The sequence below is a fragment of the Bombus bifarius genome, unplaced genomic scaffold (genome assembly GCF_011952205.1).
Source record: "Bombus bifarius isolate JDL3187 unplaced genomic scaffold, Bbif_JDL3187 scf7180000007970, whole genome shotgun sequence".
Lineage (NCBI taxonomy): Eukaryota > Metazoa > Arthropoda > Insecta > Hymenoptera > Apidae > Bombus > Bombus bifarius.
Window position 1 is genome coordinate 1,400,619 of NW_022884356.1, and position 16,744 is coordinate 1,417,362.

General features: G+C 30.4%; 2 protein-coding genes across 4 annotated transcripts; both read right to left on the reverse strand.

The window, feature by feature from the left end:
* Positions 1-2,186: 2,186 nt before the first annotated feature.
* On the reverse strand, positions 2,187-6,581 carry LOC117213020 (pancreatic triacylglycerol lipase). 2 transcript variants are annotated; one of them, XM_033458230.1, is made up of 8 exons: positions 6,385-6,581; positions 5,921-6,024; positions 5,486-5,528; positions 5,185-5,333; positions 4,860-5,102; positions 4,526-4,726; positions 2,943-3,078; positions 2,187-2,555 (listed from the first exon to the last, which is right to left on the reverse strand). In XM_033458230.1, the coding sequence occupies exons 2-8, from the start codon at positions 5,976-5,978 to the stop codon at positions 2,480-2,482; spliced, it is 906 nt and encodes a 301-aa protein (XP_033314121.1). In that variant the 5' UTR covers positions 5,979-6,024; positions 6,385-6,581; the 3' UTR covers positions 2,187-2,479. The 2 variants fall into 2 exon arrangements, with proteins under 2 accessions (XP_033314121.1, XP_033314126.1); XM_033458235.1 differs by lacking the exon at positions 5,921-6,024 and having other exon boundaries at positions 6,385-6,578.
* Positions 6,582-9,087: 2,506 nt separating this feature from the next.
* LOC117212463 (leukocyte elastase inhibitor-like) lies at positions 9,088-11,330 on the reverse strand. Of its 2 annotated transcripts, none has more exons than XM_033457352.1 (8): positions 11,168-11,330; positions 10,624-10,736; positions 10,383-10,562; positions 10,104-10,314; positions 9,817-10,031; positions 9,582-9,761; positions 9,361-9,496; positions 9,088-9,286 (listed from the first exon to the last, which is right to left on the reverse strand). In XM_033457352.1, exons 2-8 carry the CDS (start codon positions 10,708-10,710, stop codon positions 9,123-9,125), a joined length of 1,173 nt encoding a protein of 390 aa, XP_033313243.1. In that variant the 5' UTR covers positions 10,711-10,736; positions 11,168-11,330; the 3' UTR covers positions 9,088-9,122. The 2 variants fall into 2 exon arrangements, with proteins under 2 accessions (XP_033313243.1, XP_033313233.1); XM_033457342.1 differs by having other exon boundaries at positions 10,845-11,330.
* Positions 11,331-16,744: the final 5,414 nt, after the last annotated feature.

Sequence of the window (16,744 nt, forward strand, 5' to 3'; positions counted from 1 at the left end):
TCGTTGTACAGCGCAGCATTTTGCCGCGCATTTTTGAATAGCCGCTAAGTAGTTGCTTTCAGCGGACTCTGTATGGCGACGCCACTATCTGGCATTTGTGCGGGATCATAAGGCGGCTGGCATGCATAAAATATTAACTAATTATAACAATAATAACAAATGTACAAAAACAACTAAAAATGTATACTATATCACTGACGAGTTACAGAATAGACGTAACATTCAATCCTTATTCGTGTCTCACGTTTTGGAAGTTACTTCAGCCCTCGTATCATCTCCATGTCCCATGCGACGTTATCGATTCAGTGTACCAATGATTTGAGTTAAAATTAAGTTTCCCTATGAAATTATAAGGCATAAAATAGGACAGCTTGCAAAGAAAGTATAAAACTTTATACTTCCGCGACTGATTGGAATAGTGATTTCGTGCAGAACTTATTATATTCTTAATATTTTCCAATATTTAGTAAGTTCAGTTTTTAAATTATTAAGAGTAACTATAAACTAACCAAAACAAATTTTCTTCAATCTTTCACAGACCTTCTCCTTCATTCTCTTTTTCTAGAACTGCTTGTTGCATGAGAATGGAGTAAGAGAACACAAAAGATGCGTCTTGTTTAGACGAGAATGTCAAGATCGTAATTCATTATATTCCGTGTTTTGTAATTATGTCTAAGATTTACAAATGTATTCATGTGGTAACGAGTGCCATAAATGATTTACTCTCATCTCTGTCCACCTCCCATCCTCCTTTCTTGTCATTTTATTTTATATCAATAGTTTCTATCTTATATACTTAATGGCGAAAGTATTGCTATACTTTTCTAATAAAATTCTTATAAATAACGTTTATAAATCAGTTTATAATCTGTCTTAAAAGTATGTATGTATATGTATAGATATTTAAATGAGCGAGGCGGGGTAAAAATGTAGGGTGGGTAAAGTGTTGCCTAGTGATAGGCGCGTAGCATGACTTGGTGCCATCAAAGATTTATGTCGTATGCTGGATCGTCCATGCAAAAATCTTCAAAGCCCAAATTCGTGATAAACGAATTACTGTTAATATCGTGCGGTTGTCTTCACTACTGCATCGTTTAAGAGTTGCAGAAGGTGATCGTCTCTGTAAGACAAACTCGCGAGCACTGAATCAATAATTGAGCATTGTCTCTACTTGCTCAATAACAAAAAGAAATTTTAATATTGTCAAGAACTTGTATTCAAAAGCTTATATTCAATAATAAGGTACGTATGACTGCCAATTTTGTACTATTTGAAAGAAAATTCACACAGCGATTTGAAGCGTGTGAGGATAGATGGCACTACATGGTTTGTCCGAAGCAAAGAACGCGAGATTGTACGACAAATCATGTGCTGACATCTATTGAAGTCGAAAGGAACAGTGACTTGGAGCGTGTGAAGATAGATGGCACTATAAGGTTTGTCCGTAGCAAAGAACGCGAGGTTGTACGACAAACCATGTGCTGACATCTATTGAAGTCGAAAGGAACAGTGACTTGGAGCATGTGAGGATAGATGGCACTACAAGGTTTGTCCATAGGAAAGAACACGAGGTTGTACGACAAACCATGTGCTGACATCTATTGAAGTCGAAAGGAACAGTGACTTGGAGCGTGTGAAGATAGATGGCACTATAAGGTTTGTCCGTAGCAAAGAACGCGAGGTTGTACGACAAATCATGTGCTGACATCTATTGAAGTCGAAAGGAACAGTGACTTGGAGCATGTGAGGATAGATGGCACTACAAGGTTTGTCCATAGGAAAGAACGCGAGATTGTACGACAAATCATGTGCTGACATCTATTGAAGTCGAAAGGAACAGTGACTTGGAGCGTGTGAAGATAGATGGCACTATAAGGTTTGTCCGTAGCAAAGAACGCGAGGTTGTACGACAAATCATGTGCTGACATCTATTGAAGTCGAAAGGAACAGTGACTTGGAGCGTGTGAAGATAGATGGCACTACAAGGTTTGTCCGGAGACAAAGAAGGGGTTATGGATAGATTATATAAACGGTACTAGACGGAGAAGGCAGTAATGTTCAACAGATACGTATCTTGACTAGATAGTACATAGATTGTAGAACTGTTTTAAAGTTCCTTCAAGCCACTTCTCGTTAAAGGGATTTGGTCATTTTAGGAACGCCGGACAGATTTAGAAATGATTAAACAGTTGAATAAATCTAATTAAAGGTTTACTGAAATCTTTTAAAAATATACAAGTACATAAATTATATAAATTACATAATTCTATTACTAATAATATAATAATTATTAATAATATAATTATAGCGGAAGGCGTAAGAAGTATTCTAGTTTTTTGGCAGATATAAAGTGCATATCATAGATGCATTCTCTAGATTAATTGCTCGTTTGCTCATTTTCTAGTTCACGAATAAAACGTATGTCTTTTATTTAAATTGAATCGTCTCATATAGGTATGGAGGATTTTTAACTAAAGATCTAATGAAGAGAAATACTCCTTTTACCTCGACCAAAAGGACTCTCCGCGTTTGTTGACAGAAAATATTTACCTGTCCTAAAAGAACAAAAGCGATTAATTACAAAATAGAAAAAATAATACAAACGAAAGAAGGAACAGCTAAAGAGACTTTGTTTTCTTTTCCAAAATGTTTTTCTAAGAAACAAGATAGAAATTTTTTTATTGACGAATCATGAATAATTTATAAAAGAAATAGCTTTCATTGAGCCATTGCGAAAGATATATAAATGTAATATTATTGCGTAGTAAATTTTTTTAAGGAAAATTCAAAATCCTGGAAATTTGGATATTTCATAGTTTATAAATAAATAAAAATTTAAGGCTTATGAAAATTTTACAATTTCACAACAAAGTTGAAACGTTGAATTAGCGTTGGTCCTGAATAAATTAAACGCTATCATAAATTTAAAAAATGATACTAACGTATTACTTGGTGTAGCAATACCCATTGGAATAAGATCGCTGCTGCTGCAGTCGACTTCACATTTACCAATGAAAGCGTTAGGGTTTTTAACTGATTCTGCATAAAATCTCCACGACCTGTGATGACTGCAGAGATCTGTAGCAGACAAAAGTGAATACTATATTTTAGGTTGCGGCCACACGAGCGTTGGAACGATGTTCGTTGCCTAACGTGCGTTATTGAAATACACGCATGAGCGGGTTGCGTCAGTGTTGACGCTATGTTGCAACCTACATTTTGTGCTGTGTTGAAACCTTTCTCTTCGACATATCTTTGCTGAACGCACATTTTGTATTATAAATATGCTTCTAAGTACAATAAGCCAATAAGTTTTGATTTTTTTATTGTGAGCTGTTGTTAATGCAAAGGTTCTCTCTTTATGTACTTCTCTTTACATATTTTGCATTTTGTAGAGGATATTTCCCCGGTAGAGTCGTTAGAAAAAATTGTCGATTTTATTTATTGCAAATTATTGTTAGTGTAAAAAAGCGTCTTTGTTGCAAATTTCGACGATTAAAGTCAATCCACAATTTAAAAAATTTTTTTATTGTTTTATGACGCGACAAGAATCAACACACGTGCGATATACCCAGTGATGGATTAAGGGGGAGGAGATCGGCCCCCCAAGAGTAATAAAATATGAAAATATCAATATTATCACATTCTAAAAAACTTGTACATAATTAATGTGAATTTAATTATGTAAGCTATAGTATGACATGGAGAGTACTTATGTACTTTCACACATTTCGTCCCCCGTTTTAAGACTCGTAGATCCGTCACTGGCTATATTTCCTACGTCCGTACGAAATAAACATTACATTTCCACACTTGAGTGCGTTGTACACATGCGACCATACGAAACGACGTCTGTTGTAACAACTCTCGTTCCAAGCTTATCGCTCCGGCTTTATCTGGCCATACAATATTGTTATGTATTTGTTATCATCGGACAAACAGCTGACAATATTCCCAATTAACCAAGAGATATTTTGTACAAGATTCTTGGCATTTTCGAGAATAACTGCAATAATACCGCATTTTTAACATTATTAACAGATCTATTATACCATATGTGTGACTATTATCACACAGAAAAGTGAACCAGGAATTTTATATAAAAATACATTCCTCGAATATTAATCATTTGATGCTTCGAATGTACAACGTTGAAAAACACAATTTTTACGATATCAAATACATCTATATAATCATTTAATGCACGTAGTATACGTTTCTAGTCATAATCTCTTTTCTTAACTTACATGATTTTGAATTTAAATCCGATAAATAAAGACTTCCAAATTGATATTCTTTAATTTCCAAATGTCTTTGAACTGAAGTCTTTTTATTTTTGTAGTAAATCTAATCTTTTTTTTAATCATGATTACAAAGTAAATAATCGTAGTAGATCAACACGTAGACTCTAATAACCAAACTTCAGGACATTGCTTCAGGACATATACGCGTAATCACATTTTATACTTGTTTTCCAAAATTACCATCTTAAAAATAGAAAATTTCAAAATAAAGGAATCCAAACCTGTTACGGATAAAAGTGGACCGAATAGCATGCAACCAGGTTGCGGTCTGTGGCCACTGTTCGGATAGAAATCCACATGGCCACTATACAAAGCTATTCCGTAAAAGCCCGCGTCGGTATGGATAACATCTACGAAGTCAGCATCGTTACGAGTCAATCGACTATTGAGAATGTAGAATAAGGGTCCAGCGGGATCCAATCCTGCGAACAAACAGAATTTTTTGGTATTATTTCGTTAACCTCAAAAGTTAATCTCAAAGAATAATCTCAAAGAAAAATCTCAAAAGTTAGTCTCATAAAATATTGAATGAAATAGAAGATTTCTAAATGGCACCTGTTATCCTGGGAAGTCTAAAGTTCGTATTACGTCCAGTGAATGCAGCTACCTGTGCGCCCATTGAATGTCCAATTAAATGTATTTTTTTTGGATTCACACCGGAACTCACAAAAAAGTTTAAAGTTTCGCCAAAATGTTTGCCGACTATCTTGAGCAATGAAGCACCGATTACGTAATTGACCATAGCAATTTCTCGATAATCGATCGCAAGAACGTTGTCATCCGTGGCCTCTAAATACGCTGCAATAATTTATGAAGAAAGATTAATTTTTCATTGAAAGTTATCTTCTACAGTCGCGCGAAATTTCGAATCGTAACATACCACGTGTTACAAGTTGCACATCATCAGTAGTTACATTATCTAGATAGCCATGAATGTAAATTGCTATGCTCTTATCATTTCGCAAATGATTTGCCATTCTTTCCAATTCATTTATATTTAATACGTGCGCATCCAAATGAGAGCCATCCCTGAAAAAAAGCAATTTTTTGATTACATGAATAATATAGTTAAAATATGTATGTAGATTACAGTAAATAAAATGAGCATATTTTTGAACAATAAATTATAGTTATGAAATACACAAATAGGAATTACATTGATTTTGCGTATATATGATTACCTTTCGAATAAACGCAAGAAAATTGTAGCATTTTTAGTAGCATCTATGAACAAACAATTAAAAATACGTATTATTGTATGTTTCTATTAATGATAAATTTGTAACCTAGTCTATAGTTGTTCTTAATATTAAAAAGTATATTTAAAAACATTTACGTATGTACTCTCAATAATAATAACATGAAAAATACTTTTATCAATTGGAAATAATATTTTTAAAGAATTAACGTTCTTTATGTTAAAATAAAACATCGAATAGCAAAATTTGACTAAACATCAATAGCTATTGGTAATACTATTGTAGTGGTATTAGATTCACTAAAATTAGTTATGGAATGTTTACTAATACAATGAAAGTTCATCTCATTTTTAGCTCTTAATGTTGCCGCCGTTTACAATTAAAGTCTTTGCCTACAACTAAAGCTAGGATACTCGCCTGTTAGCAAAAGGTTGAGTAAAACGAAGAATATATATAAAAAAAGGTTCGCCATCATGGAAAACGAATCCTCAATGTTTACTACTTTTTGGTCTCTTATAAAGCTGAAAATTTTAAAATAATTCTAATTTTAAAAAGCTGTAATTGTTTTGTTCATAAGTTATATAATATATGATCACCTGTATAATTTTTTATCTTGTATATTATTGATATTTTGAGTGCTAAGAGAACCCTTAATGCAGAGAAGTGCATTATTTTTTTTGTATTATTGCTACTATTTTATTATTGCTACTTCTTAGGGATTTTGAAAAAAATATATTTCTAAAATTTCTAATAAGACTAAATAATATTGTAATCTGGCTTTTAAATATATTTTCTTAATTTTCAGAAGTTCGATGATTAAATATCGTCATTCATAATCAAATTGAAAAAATAGCAGAAATACTGAGAGAAATTGCAATCACCTTTGAATAGAAGGGTACACGAAGTGAACAGTAGTCGAGAAAGGAAAGCAGACGAAACTGTACGCGTAGAGAGCAATTGAAAAACTACCTGATTTGCAATATAACAGAAAATACTAATATCACTTAACAAGGAAAACGACGCGGTAATGAATCATTCTTAACTTTCGTAATTATATATCAGTGTGCTGCACACACGCAACTATAAGTATAATTCATTTCAATGCTACCGACAGTTCTCTGCGAATATCTCGGAAACTAATATGTATAAGAAAAAGTTGTTCGCAATCATGTCCCCCTACCACATATTAAAAAATCATCGATATAGGAGAGGTCGAATTCTTTCTATACATCTATTTCCTTTTAAATATACATATATTAATTTTAAAGATGTTATATAATGTAGTTGATATTACATTATGATTAATTTATACAAATTACGATTTAAACATTAATTTATTTCGTTATGTCTTTTTCTTAAATTAGCTATGCGAAGAGGTTCTTAAGTAAAAATTGGTATGAAATAAGTAAGACTAGATAGGTTTAACTCTGTTTCTGACTGAAAAATGGGACATACACTTCGAAACAAAAAATATATATGTATTGAGTGTCCAAAAATTAAGCTTTCCTTTAACAGAAAATTTGGAGAAATTATAGAAATAGATATGATAGAAATGATAGAAATAAATAATCAATATTATTATATATATAATAATATATATGATATACGATGTAGTATACATGATATATATAATATATATTACATGTATTATTATAAGTCAGGCAGAAAGTTAAAGTAATTTCAAAGCAATTTTTGTTACAGAGAGTAAATATTATATATTGAATGCTGAGAAAAGTTATCATTAGGGATATTAAAAATTAGAGAAAATGGAAGTAATAGCAGGGACTTTGCTTCCTCTAGTGCTTATTCATTATATGATGTATTGTGACATACAGCACAAGTATCATCTGTTATCCATAGTACTATGTCATTGAGAAAATTAATTCTTTTCATATGTCAAGATAATCCATCAACAACAGACAACAATGAATAGCATAGAACAACAGTATCAGCAACAAGTTATAGTGACATATCAGATTTGAAAATACAAGCGAAGGAAACAATATTCCTTTGAGTTTACATAAGTACTATATTATAATGAATGAAAATGATAATACAGTACATATTATAATAACTTGTTGCTATTCTATATGATTTGATAATTTTCAGTCTTCTCCTGTTGATGTTATAGGAAAACGTAGAGAATGAAGAAAGTGAACAAATGTTATTATCTGTTATACATGCATCTTTGAAAAGTATCAAACATTTAGTAATGAAAAAATATATTTTACATCAGTAGAAGTTAAATCTTTGTATGCAAAATGAGACATAGGTATTTATTTAATTTGTATAAAATATATTTCTTATCGTCTTTTATATTACTTTGAAATACTATACTTTGTCATACCAGGCAAAAATTATCATAAAGGTAACTCTAATCTGACGTTAAAAGAAATGAACATATCTAAATATGTAATAAAATTATTACACATCTTTCATTGTAGATAACAAATTATTATTCAGTGTGTTGCTCAATAAATGTGGTGCAAAAAGTTTAATGATGATATGTGATGTTACAATAAAAGAACATTCAATTTTAAATCTGTATAGTATGGTACTAAATGCAAAAAACAATGGATTTTAATTGTATAAAATACCATTTAGATGTTTATCTTTTAAAGTACTTTAATACCTAAATAAGAATAGAAAAAAATAGATTTGGAAAAGATTTGACATTTAATTTTAATTATACTAAAAAATGTACAAAACATTAGCGAATATTTTTCAGATTATACATTGTATGATAATGGAAGAAAATGTCATATCAAATCATAAAAAAATTAAGTATCGAATATAATCTGAAATTGTTTTCAAATCGTAAACTACAAGTTCAACTTTAAATTATAAAAATCTTAGTTTTAGATTTGAAGAAACCTGTGCTTCTACCTGGTAATACATGTAAGTTATATTACAAGATTACACACATTAACATTTGTACGATACTTCAATTTAAGATTTTACTTTGGTTCTAAAAACCGACACGCATAAACCCGTAGGCGGTTTAGTAGGCAAATATGATAAAGTATTCATTGCATAAATAGACAATGTAAGTATTGTAAGTACTGAAGTACTGGAAGAGCGAACAAAGAGGACAAACGGTTAAAAAGTAATAGAAGCAAGTGAATTCATATAAAGGGATCAGGTACAGTTTAAATAATATTTAAATACAATGCATAATATGTTCATTTTCTTCTTAACAGATAAAAAATTATATTGTGTCACAGTTAAAAAAACATTTAAAGAATATTAAGTTTAAAAATATTTGATGAAAGAGATGAATTGATAAATAGGATTAAAGTACATTTTCAATGCAATGTTAAAAACTTTCATTAAAAGAATATAATTTACTTGCAAATCATATTTATATTCGTTATGCTATTTTATTAAAAAATATACTATAAAGATTGCTTTAATTAACAAAATTATAATATATTTTATATAAAATAGGGCAAAATTTTAATTCAAGAAAAATAACTTTTGAATCAGGTTTCTTTTGTACAATTTTTACATTTATGTAGAATAAATGTATTATATTATATATGTATGTATAAATATGTATGTATAAACAGAAATATTTGCTTTGATCCAGTGTTACGTTCTTTATTGATGTAGAAATAATTTATAATTCATCTTTTTGGGGAGCAATTTGTATATCCCGTATATTTCCGATAAAAAGAGGTATGTTTTTCGGTTTATATTCAATTATAAACATGAAAGGCCGATCGACTATAAATTGTTCGGGTTCCTTGAAATGTGCCATACGTCGAAGTCTCATCTGAACATCTAACAGAAAATAAATTACATTTTATTAAAAATGTATGTAAAATGTATTCAGATTTCTTCAAAATTAAGCTCACCTGTTGCAGCCGCGGCTTCAGTACCTGCTTCATTAACTTCTATAATTGCTTTATGCAAAATTTTATCAACTATAAGTGGCGTATTTGAAATACGACTGAAATTTGCACTACGTTTGAACATTGTGCTTAACCCAAGCTAAAATTCGAAAGTTAATAAATAAAGCTAATAGATATAATATAAACTTTTTAATGATGTAACATATAAAATTTGCTATTCATACCTTACTTAATATATTTTTCAGGTCTACTGTAAATTCAATTTTGAATTTTGGAAGATATAACTCAATTTCACTGTATGATCGAGGTGCATTTGCAAGTATTTCCCATGAAAAATTAGTTTGCAAATTTGAAAGCCCATCTATTTCATTTGGTAATATTATTATCATTACTATGTCTGTATTCTGCAAAATATTTCTTTTAGAATTTGATATATCAAGTTCATATATATAAACCTACCATATATGGAACTTCAATAAATTTTGCTTGCAGCGTTGGTATGTTACCATTACTGTATTGAGACTTATTGAACATTGTTGGTATAAGTCTTGTTTGAGTTTTTGTCACATGAAATATTTTATCCTTTGTATTCTTTGTATCAAATGTTTTAAGCCAACTACCATTAAAATAGATTGCATTTATTAGTACTAATTTTGTATCCTCACCAAAATCATCTACGCAAAACATACTGATTATTATATGTAATTATTTTATTATTGTAATCAATACTAATAAATATAATTCACCTGAAGATACAAGATCGGATATTTTATTATTTGTTTTCTCTTTAACCCAACTATTAATTTTCTCAGCTGCATCAACATTACTTCTAAAATCTATTTTTGAAATCTCAGATTGATAAAATTCCTTTCCTATTGTTAAAAATTCCTCCAGTAATTCAAATCCATCTTGAATGTACATTGAGTTTGCAATGTACAATTTAATATTTCCCAAGTCCTTATAAATATACAAGATATTAATTGTGTTTGTAATCACTTTTTTTTAAATAATTATGATCATCTTACATTTAACTGAATTATTAAAGATTTATACCCTTCTTGTATCAAATCTTTATTATAGTGACAAAGAGTCTTAGTCAATTCATTTAAGGTTGTAGATTCAGCGCCGTGAGAAAGATGAGACAATATCATATGTATACTTAATGGTGAATTAATTATATTTTCTACACTGGTAGAAGATAATTCCTAAAATAAATTCAATAATTATAATATCAACAAAATATGTTTAATATAAACCCTTACTCACCTTATAAAAATCTCTTGTGAAATCATTACAAGATGTAGACAAATCTTCATTTATATTATCTTTGCTATCTGCAGGCAATTGTGCCATTGTAATTATGATGTAAATATTTAATACTGAAAGGTAAAGATGATTTTTATTAAAATTTTAAAATATTTTGAATAGATCAATAATTACATATACACAAATATAATAATATTTTGTAACATGTAATAAATGATCACCTGAATATATTATAAAGAATGACATTATTTTTGTACAATATTAATACTGTAAAGAGTTTAATATTATTTAAAAATAATAGTTGTTATTATAAAGATTCAGTGATAACGTCAACATGTTTAATATTGTTCTGATTATTTTCTTTTCCCTGCAGTTTCCACTGCATAATACTGGAATTAATGCTTCAAAAACAAAACTTTCAAATACATAAAGCGAATAAAGATGTTTTTATTTCTGATACGTAGAAATACCAGAAACAAAATGACTATTAAAAGGGGTTAAGTCTAATCAGCGTCAAGTGTAAAAAAAGATATGGTGTAACTACCTGTCAAAAAATAAAACAGCTGTTTGTTATGCTATGGAAGAGAACAGCGCGCGATTTTACTTGATTTTAAAACAAATTTTTTAAATGAACAAGTTGTCACGTCAGCTTTACGGTATGGCGACTGCAAATTTCCGTAAACACTAAATCTACGTTAGCGAACGAAGTGGTAATCAATTTTTCTCAAAAATATTATATAAAAAATTGATGTATCAGTACGCGAATATACGATACTTTTTATGCAAAATTACTTTTATGACTTATTATGTACATAATATAAAAGAACATACTGTAAATGTTTTCAGAGATTATTTAAATGCAAGTATATTTAAGGTAATGTTTAGGAAGCTATATAATTTGAGCACCACCGATAGAAATAATTGCTTTCGATGAGTCATAAAGATATCAGAAGAAAAAATGTTGTTTTTTTCAGCGAAGTAAATTCATATATTACGCGTAAATAATAATTTTTAAGGTCACACTTCGTGTAATACAATTGATCTCATATAAAACGTGACAGTTGGCTCAGATTAATAGTTGAATAAAATCAATCAGAATTTTCAACTTAATGGATTTATGAATAGGAAATATTGCTGAGTTTGTCCACGATCTGAATTTGTAAAATCATTTATAGCATCCATGGATGTAAATAATATAAAAAATTTAATAACATAAATACCAAACTTGGATAATTAAGTTACTAAAATTTAAAAACTAAAGCTTTTAAGAACTATATAAGAACTAACATTTTCAAAGTAAATTAATTAAAGCAGTGATCAAAATATCAGTATAGATGGGAGAGGAAGAAAAATATTCAATTCTAATAAACATAATAAATACATGTATAACGGGTAAGAGTTTTATATGCATTCTTTACTTTTTAAGATTTATTAAAAACATAAATAATATTTCTTTTGAAAATTTTGATATCTTTTTAATAACTTTTCGGATTTACAATTTTCTATAAGTGTTTTAATATTTATCAATTTTATTTTTTAAAAACCAATGTTTATAATAGAATATACATATTAATTTATTAATTATTCCTCCCATAGGTGCACTGATAGTTTTACACTTTTAGGGTTAGATATCCTGCATAAATACATAGTAATCTTTGCCTAGAATTATATACATAATTAGAGTTAATGGTCATAATACACGTATGTACATATGTATATTTCTATATAACATCAACAGTATACCTCTGAAATCGTGTGTAGAGTATGAACTTGAATTTTTGGCGAAGCAATTCGGGGACAGTGTACGTCCTCGCTCATTCGATGAATAATGAATTACAATTCCGGGGCGAATGACACAGAGAAGAATGCCAGTGTGAACCTTATATCGTGAAACGATTCACGCATATTGGTTTTTACCGTCTCCCCCTTCTTTTTCTCTGCTTTTACACCTTCTTCAGTTTTAGCTTTCTTCGTCATACTTCTTTCTTTCTGTATTTCTCCTCTCTCTGTGTACATATATCTCTGGCATACAAATTCTAAAATTTATTTCTTATTTTATCGCATACCCCTTTTATGATTATATTTATTAGTTATATATATGATTCATGGCAGTTCATGTACGTTAACTATTAATGAGAAACCGAGAAAGTTGCATTAGTTTAGTTTTAACTTTTTAGTATCAGCTGTTCCAGTTGATAATTGCAGTGGCTCTTAAAGAGCTTTATTTATTTAAATTATTAAAATTTAACATTTTTCCATATACCTATGAATCTCTTTTTCAGGAAATTCATCTTGTAACTGTGTATCCCTAAAAATAAGATTTCAATAGCTTAAATGGGCAATGGTACAGTAGCAATAGATGGAAGATATGGATATTAATCATTTATCAATTCTAACCTCAAGTACATAGTTTTATTTTAAAGAGATTTGTTGATTGCTCTAGTTACACGTATACTACATTCGGATCTCTTATTTTCGATACATTATTGTGAAATCTCTAGTACATTATTCCAACATTTTATATAATAACAATGCTATTGGCAAATTAAATAATAACCCGCAATGTAGTTTTTTAGAAAGCCCTTCATTTATATTTAACATAAATGAACAGCCATGAATTTTCTACTAATTAACCAAATTCTCATAACTTCTCTCATCTCTGCTTTTCTTTCTAAATCTTGATCTTTCTACGTGTCTCTATTTTACGAGGACCACAGCACTATCTGCTCTCTCTCTCTGTTTCTCCTTTTTACTTTCTCTTTCAATTTTTCATCTTGTCATCGTCTTTCTCGTATCAATTCCTCCTCCCTCCTCTCTCTCTCTCTTTCTCCTTCTTTCCGTTCTCCTTTCCCCCTTTATCCCCCTCACATCGCACCCCTCTTCGATCAACCGATCGTCTCATTTCTCTCACACTCTCTCATTCTTTCGTTTCAGCTCGCTCGAACAGACACCTGTGGCTATACTGTATACACGAAAATGTGTTCGTCAGTCGCAGACACACATCCTGATTACTAATTCACGAAGCCGCGGACTACTTCCTCGCCGCGTTGTGTGACACCAAATCCCATATTCCGGCCGAATGGAGAGTCGAGACGGACACGGTGATCCTTAAAAACTAGCACGACAACCAGCAGGGAACTTGAACACCGGCGATTCTATGATAATCTCTGATCGATCGGATCAAACAATGATTTAGGGTAATTCAGAAGTCGTCCGAGCTGTTGAAAGTTTCAATGACTTTGCGGACTGCACGGATAATATGGTTTCGCTGGCTTTACAAAATATTTCCAGGGGAGACTTAGTTACTAACGGTAAGAACGTAATGCCTAAAATACTTTATATAGGATATTTTCCGTATTTCTTTTCTTTTTTTTATTCTTTGAGTTCCTTTATATCTTATTGTTGGAGCTACGTCGTTGAAAGTTTGAATGATTTTGCAGATTGCACGAGTGATTTGATTTCGTTGGTTTCTAGAAATGTTTATAGAGCAGATGTGGCTCCTAAAACCGTAAAGCGTAAGACGATTTATTATGGATATTTTTACGAGCAGTTGAGGTCTTACTTTGGTTTGGAGTTTCTTTTATTTTCTATTTGCTATTTGTACTCCTTTATTTTGCTGTTGGAATTTTTGTACCTGAAAGTTTGACCGATTGTGCGATCCTGTTAATTTTCGCAAACATTTATGGGACGAAGGTAATTATTAAGATCATAAAGCTACTTCATTTTAGATTTCGTAATATTTCCTATTGTTCCTTAGGTTTTTTTATCCGATATTTTCTGCTGATATTAGTATTACATCTAATACTAAGTCGTCTAGCAGAATTGTATCGTTTATGATACTTTATGTCTTAATTGCCTTTCGTTACTCGCTAATTTGTGTAGATAATCGTGCAGTTGAGTTAACTTTAATATGGATGGTGTAACGTATTTGGACTGATCCTGGCACACTGCATAAGTAGTATAATTGGACTAAGATATTCATGAATATTTACAGAGAAGTACCAGAGAAGTACTTTCTTCATTATCGTTACATATTTCCTTATTTAATATTTATTTATCTAAATTTTCAAAACACTTCCACTTCTAAAATGAACAAACGTAACGTATAATACATAATACATTCGTATCTTGTTTAATGAAGTCACATAAAACATTCTGGATGTTTGCCTAAACTGTATAAAAAATGAAATATCTTCATATCATATTGTAACGATTTGGATAAAACTTGCGACCAGCCTATTGAGTACTGGAACTTATTCAGAAGTGGTTTCTTGAAAAACTAGTAAAGCGATGAGATGAGTAAAGTGGAATATGTCTGACAAAAATGTCGAATCGCTTGAAGCGTTCGATTCTAAACGAATGCTAGGAGTATGATCTATCAGTGGTTAGACTGAAAGAGGAAACTGTCTAGTATTTACAGTTATACGATCGCTCCGATGACCAACCCGTCCTCGAGTGGAATTCCGGATTTTTCGTTCGTTTAATATCCGCACCATTCGCATGCCATTCTATACTTTCGATTTAATCTATCGTTACCGCTTCTTTCGAAAATTGGAAACACCCTGAGAAAACAGTGACGGAGACGGAGACGGAGAAAATGGAAGAAAGTGTTAGAGAGAGTTAAAAGTTGGACATCTGAAAGCTTAAGAATTTATATGTAGTAATTTCTAGACTGCAGGTATTTATGCTTTTATGATAAATTTAGTGATAACGAAATCCACAGATTGCATTATAAAAATATATACATAAAACATTCATAGTAGGATACTCTTTATAATTTTTGATGGATGAAACAAATTTTTATGTAAGTTCCACTTCTTTAGTTCTGTACATAAGAATATGAGATTGAAAAATATAAAAATCCAGTAATTATTAGACAGCAGATTTTTATATTATAAAATATTTATTATGGTAGAATCTTCCATCTCCGAACTGATAGGGAGACAATAGCGTTTAGACAATTAAATAATAAATTAGTAAATTTTTCACTAATTTTTGTACTTTTAAAGTCTTCGACTCTTTCTTTGAGACAGCCTATATACGTAGAAGGTGAGAAGTGGAAGCTGAGAATAGCAAACGAGAGAAATACTTTCACTAAATATGACGGTTGAATGCTGAATGAAAAAATTTTAGGTCCATTGAAGCTGAATTTTTTTGTGGCGCTCGTAACTTCGATGATGGATTAGCTAAAAAAGAAAAGTTATAAAGATACTACAATGATTGATTTTGTTGGAAAGATGTTCCTTAATCTGAAACTCTTTCAACTAGTCAAATTAATTTTATAATTTGTTATTTTGTAATTTATTGTCGTTTATCGAATTTGATAGAAGTGCAACGATACACTGCAGAGATTTATTAAATACTGTAAAGTGAACGACTTGGAATTTTTACGGATGAAAATAATTCCGAATCAGTCATCAACGTAACTTTGCAATTTTATACGTCTGTGTAAATTGCGAGTTAGCCTTCATACTGTTATTAATATCCAAGAAATCCTGTGCTTTGCTTGGCAATTAAATCGTCCGAGAATGGTAAAAGTATAAATGAATGGATCACAGCATCCAAGAAGCTCGATAAAAGCACAGACGAGGTTGCACCTCGTTTGTGATAAAAGTGATTAATTACCGACAGGGAGTAATTGATTGTACCTAGAATTTAAATTTATAATTTAAGTTAAATTTAATCGTACAACGTTAAGATTTAATTTATGTTACAGAAGCAATAAATTATATTGTTCGTTAATTTTACCAAACCGAATCTTTCTCCTCAACTTATCAAATTGCTTAGATCCTGAGAAGAAATAACTCAACTGTTTTAAGGCAGATTCTTTTTATCAATGAACATCAAGGCGGATTTTTCTTTTTTTAATACTATCGATCCTGTGTTCCAATAGGTCGCATTGGTGTCAGAAAAATTATAACAGCCTAATGACCACCTTATGTCATTATAGCAAAATTGTAATAGCCTTCCCAAAAACTACTTTGGAACGTATTCTCTCATTAGTCTTTCAAGGGTTAAAGAGCAAAATACCTTTCATTTAAAAGCTACGAAAGATCTTTCACGATCATCCTACTGCATTATAAATTCAATATCATATTATAAATTCCAATCATTCCAAAAT